Source organism: Littorina saxatilis, unplaced genomic scaffold (assembly GCF_037325665.1).
Source record: "Littorina saxatilis isolate snail1 unplaced genomic scaffold, US_GU_Lsax_2.0 scaffold_2137, whole genome shotgun sequence".
In the NCBI taxonomy this organism is placed as follows: domain Eukaryota; kingdom Metazoa; phylum Mollusca; class Gastropoda; order Littorinimorpha; family Littorinidae; genus Littorina; species Littorina saxatilis.
This window is the reverse complement of record NW_027128473.1, coordinates 12501-17723: the sequence shown is the minus strand read 5'-3', so window position 1 is coordinate 17723 and position 5223 is coordinate 12501. Positions and strand designations below refer to the sequence as shown.

General features: G+C 42.9%; 1 protein-coding gene across 1 annotated transcript in view; it reads left to right on the top strand.

The window, feature by feature from the left end:
- Window positions 1-666: 666 nt before the first annotated feature.
- The window catches only part of LOC138956819 (arylsulfatase B-like), a 16259-nt gene continuing 11702 nt past the window's right edge, over window positions 667-5223 (top strand). Inside the window, exons 1-2 of the mRNA XM_070328074.1 lie at window positions 667-1035; window positions 1213-1329. Of these exons, the coding sequence (XP_070184175.1) occupies window positions 751-1035; window positions 1213-1329 (402 nt within the window). The 5' untranslated portion in view covers window positions 667-750. The remainder of the gene's footprint in view (window positions 1036-1212; window positions 1330-5223) is intronic.

The following is a 5223-nucleotide window of genomic DNA, read 5'->3' as shown; positions in this document are numbered from 1 at the left end:
TGCTGTATTTGTACTAGTTATTTGTTCTGTGTTGTTTATTGCACAGCTTTGAAAAAAAACTAGTCCTTAAAACACGCGTTTAATTATCATGCTCAGTGGGGTGAAAGTGGTGCAGCGCTATCCAATAATTCCTTTTGCTCTACTCCAATGATTTCAAATGTCTCACTGTTGGTCGCTGTGCTACGCTTTTGTGCAAGTATACAATGCCGCCGTTACACTACCACTCGAAAGAACCAAACTGGCGTGGTGTATTAAACCTTTCAGTGCATTAATGGTTGCTTGCGGGGGGCCCGGTAGCTCAGTTGGTAGAGCACTGGACTTGTGATCGGAGGGTCGCAGGTTTGAATTCGGGCCGGGACGGGCACGGATCAACTTTATGTGCAGACCCAGAGACGGAAGCCATATGTCCCACCCCCGTGTCACCACAATGGCACGTAACATATCTTGGTCGTTCTGCCATAAGTACAGATGGCTGATACCACCTAAACACGCATACACGTGTGTATCTCGTCAAAAGCCGTGAGGGCGTAAAACTCGAATCATATAACCCATATCTTGTCCTTACCAAGAGGTGAAATATTTAGCCTGTAGGACATAAAGCATTCACTCTTTCTATGGTTGCTTGCCCCGTTATAACACACGTAGACAAACATTCTACAGATACCACCTTTTCTCCAGTCTCTGTTTCACAGAAACAAAAGTGAAAAGTCGAGGAGCCATCGAAGAAACAACAGAAACCAACAAAACAAGATGGCACCGAAGCTGCTGGCATCAACCTTCCTGGTGACGTGCTTCCTGTCATGCGCAGTGGCCCAGCCGGTCCCAGCGCGCAAGAAGCCCAACATCCTGTTCGTTCTGATGGACGACATGGGGTGGGGGGACGTCGGATTCCGCGACAGTCAGTTCCACACCCCCACCATTGACGGCATGTACTCCCAGGGTGTCCGTTTCAACAACTCCTACACGCCCCCCAACTGCGGCCCTTCTAGAGCCGCGCTTTTGTCGGGTGTCTACCCGTGGCGAATGGGACTACAGGTGTGTATGTAGAGGTTACATGCCGAGTCTCAGGGATTATTAAAAATAATGGTCGAAGTTCGCGGATCATGAAAAATGCGAGCTTCAGCGATCACATTTTAGACTTACTGTAAAGAACTGAAGAACGTAACCAATGTATTTCTCTTGATAAAGTGGCTTGAATGTCTATGTGTACAGGGAAACGCAATCAACTCCGGCTCCTCGGCAGCTATACCGCTGGGGAGAACCATCCTGCCGCAGAAACTGAAGGACGACCTGGGATACCAGACACACCTGGTTGGCAAGTGGCACCAGGTAGGAGCCCAAAATTAAAGGCACAGTAAGCCTCCCGTAAACCATCACAGATACGGTCAGGCTTTTACACACAGTACAAACACCCTTTCATTTAAACACTCACCGATTGAGAACATCCTAGGTGCCCTCCGTAAAGAGCGAACAATTTTCAAAGAATTTATTTTTGCGTGGTTTATCTTACCCCTGAGCCATCGTGAACCCGTGTGATCCAGTTTCCCTTTTTCACAATGTAGTCGTCAGTTAGTCATTTGAATGCGACTCGATGTGAGCTTATCTACAATAGCACGTTTTTATGCACGAAACAACGGCTGTGGTTCACAAGAACTCTAGCGATGGCTTTTGACTGTTGAGAGGAACGGCGATATGCACCTAGGATGTTCCCGTTTGGTGAGCGTTCAAATGGAAGGGTGTTTGTACTGTGTGTAAAAGCCTGACAGTATCTGTGATGGTTTACGGGAGGCTTACTGTCCGGGCGTGATTTCCGGGATATTCATAACAGCCGTCCAGCACCAAAACGAGGCGCAATTGTTGTAAAGGGCCAAGTCCACGAAAATAAATTCTTTGAAAATTTCTCACGCTCGACAGAAAGCAGCCAGGATGTTCCCGTTCGGTGAGCGTTTAAATGGAAGTATGCTTGTACTGTATGTAGACGCTCGGGGAGCTCTGTGGTGGTTTACGGGAGGCTTACTGTGCCTTTAAGAGAAACAAATTGTTGTTCTATGTGAATCAAAAGTCAAAAGAAATATTTGTAAAAGTAGTTTGTGTTCTGATCCGAAAGTGAGGAGAAATCTTGATTGTAGCACAATTGTATTATATCGTGAACCGAATTAAAGGATACATCTTGATTTAAATACATAAGTCAGAAAAACATATCGATTTAAACATACTGTTTTAGTATTGTAAATCGACAGCCAGGAGACAATTATGTAGACAACTAACTTCCAAAATCAAGAATCAAAAACAAAAGATGTTAAGTTCATGGTACCTTTACTTATAGACAAAAAGAAACAATTCACAAGAACGTTCACAGCTATTGGTCTTTCAAGTCGACAAATGAAATACACACCACAAAATAAGCACAGTGATCTAATTGTCATGTGATTTATATTTGAATGTTCTGTTCTTCAAAATAAAAGAAGTAGAAGACGGGCGCTGTGGCGGGGTGGTAAGACGTCGGCCTCTTAATCGGAAGGTCGAGGGTTCGAATCCCGGCCGCGGCCGCCTGGTGGGTTAAGTGTGGAGATTTTTCCGATCTCCCAGTCAACTTATGTGCAGACCTGCTAGTGACTCATCCCCCTTCGTATGTACACGCAAGCACAAGACCAAGTGCGCACGGAAAATATCCTGTAATCCATGTCAGAGTTCGATGGGTTATAGAAACACGAAAATACCCAGCATGCTTCCTCCAAAAGCGGCGTATGGCTGCCTAAATGGCGGGGTAAAAACGGTCATACACGTAAAATTCCACTCGTGCGTGTGCAAAAACACGAGTGTACGTGGGAGTCTAAGCCCATGAACGAAGAAGAAGAAGAAGAAGAAAGAAGTAGAATCTGCCTGGTCCATGCATTCCTTAAACTGAAAGAAAAAAAATTACTTTGAAAAATGTCTGCTCTCTGTCGCTACTGTTATCAGGGCCCTCTGAGTGTCAGCAGGCCCTAACAAGCCACCATTATATCATACGTTCATTATTACACCCCCGGTATAGGGGTGTGTATAGGTTTCGGTCGATGTGTTTGTGTGTTTGTGTGTTTGTGTGTTTGTGTTCGCATATAGATCTCGAGAATGAACGGACCGATCGTCACCAAACTTGGTGAACAGGTTCTATACATTCCTGAGACGGTCCTTACAAAAATTGGGACCAGTCAAACACACGGTTAGGGAGTTATTGGTGGATTAAGAGTCTACAAGGACTTATAGAGGAACATATTAATGGTCAAAGGGAAATAACCTTCTCAGTTGGTGGCAGTGAGAATGGTTATTTCCCTTTGACCAACGGGGGTGTTTTTCCTACCTCGGAGGAATTTCTTGTTTATTTTGGATTACTACTAATAATACTGGAACATTTATATAGCGCTTCCCCACAGCTCGAAGAGATTAACAAGTTCAATTAAACAGCAACACGATATAAGCTTATATAACAAGAAATTCCTCCGAGGTAGGAAAAACACCCCCGTCCTTACCATTCTCACTACCACCAACTGAGAAGGTTATTTCCCTTTGACCATTAATATGTCCCTCTATAAGTCCTTGTAGAATCTTAATCCATCAATAACTCCCTAACCGTGTGTTTGACTGGTCCCAATTTTTGTAAGGACCGTCTCAGGAATGTATAGAACCTGTTCACCAAGTTTGGTGACGATCGGTCCGTTCATTCTTGAGATCTATATGCGAACACAAACACACAAACAAACAAACAAACACATCGACCGAATCCTATACACACCCCTAAACCGGGGGTGTAATGAATACAATTCTGCAAAGAGCAAAGAGCAAAGATCGTACATTAATATCGGGAAACCTTCCATTCAAAGCTGATGGGATTATATTATATGGACAATAGCAACTGCGTTCATGTCTCTCGCAGTTTTCAGGATTTGCAACTGTTGGGTTTCTAATGTTCGATCGCCCTTTTCTTTTCATATCAACAATAGCCAATAACCGGCGTCATTATTTCTGACTCAAGAAAGTACACGATTTTGACAATCTTTTGATGTCGATGGAAGGGTAGAGATCTTTCGAGAACGACATCCTTTCACACTTGTTATTGATCAGGCGAAAAAAGGAAATATACCGACAACTGGCACTTTTCGTCGAGCGTTAACATCGATACTGAAAAAAGGGCGTGTGATACACACGTACATTGACAGCATACATATATTTATAGCGGACGGCTAAGTGCAAAGTGGAGTGAAGTTGTTTAAGTTTGTCAGTCGAATCAAAACGACGGAGATGCAAAAATAAGCTCAAAGTAGATCCAAAATGGAAGATAAACAGAATAATACATCAAATAACCAAAGGGAAGTAATCGCTCTTAATGCATGCGACATGTGTAATAGAGTAAGCGAGAGTTGTACGGAACCTTTTCTCCTGGCACCTGAGAGAATAACAAGCATTGAAATGAACAAGCGACTTTCATCCTCAAAAAAGGATGATCACCGCAAGCTCATATACTCATCATTCTCTAAGGCACTCCAACTAACACCTATGTACACAGTCATATACAAGTGTGTGTGTGTGTGTTTGTTCTGTTTAAACCAGTCTTGATCTAAGGACTAAGCCCGGTCGAGAATAAAAGCTGGTTCTTGTATATGACTGTGTACGTAGGTGTTAGTTGGAGTGCCTTAGAGAATGATGAGTATATGAGCTTGCGGTGATCATCCTTTTTTGAGGATGAAAGTCGCTTGTTCATTTCAATGCTTGTTATTCTCTCAGGTGCCAGGAGAAAAGGTTCCGTACAACTCTCGCTTACTCTATTACACATGTCGTATGCATTAAGAGCGATTACTTCCCTTTGGTTATTTGATATCTTAACATCGCTCTGCCTCATTCTGTTTGAGATTAGAATAATACATGTTTTTGTTTCCTGCGTGGTCTAAGCTAGGTTTACACTTTCGTCTATAATGAAACATAGAAAAACTCGCTTTCGCTGGTATTTTAATGTAAAAAAACAACAACAGCTTAACATAATTATCTACTCGTTTAAACATGGTATCACACAGGGTAGAAGGCCATACATATTCCATGTATTGTATCATTCTTTCTGGGTGTCAAAAAAAGCAGACATTGATATTCTGTGCATGGTCAGTTTGGGCACCACGTATGAGAAATGTTAGCCTAGATACAAATAGTAACTATCAACACGGAGAGGAGAGACATTGACGGATAATATCATCA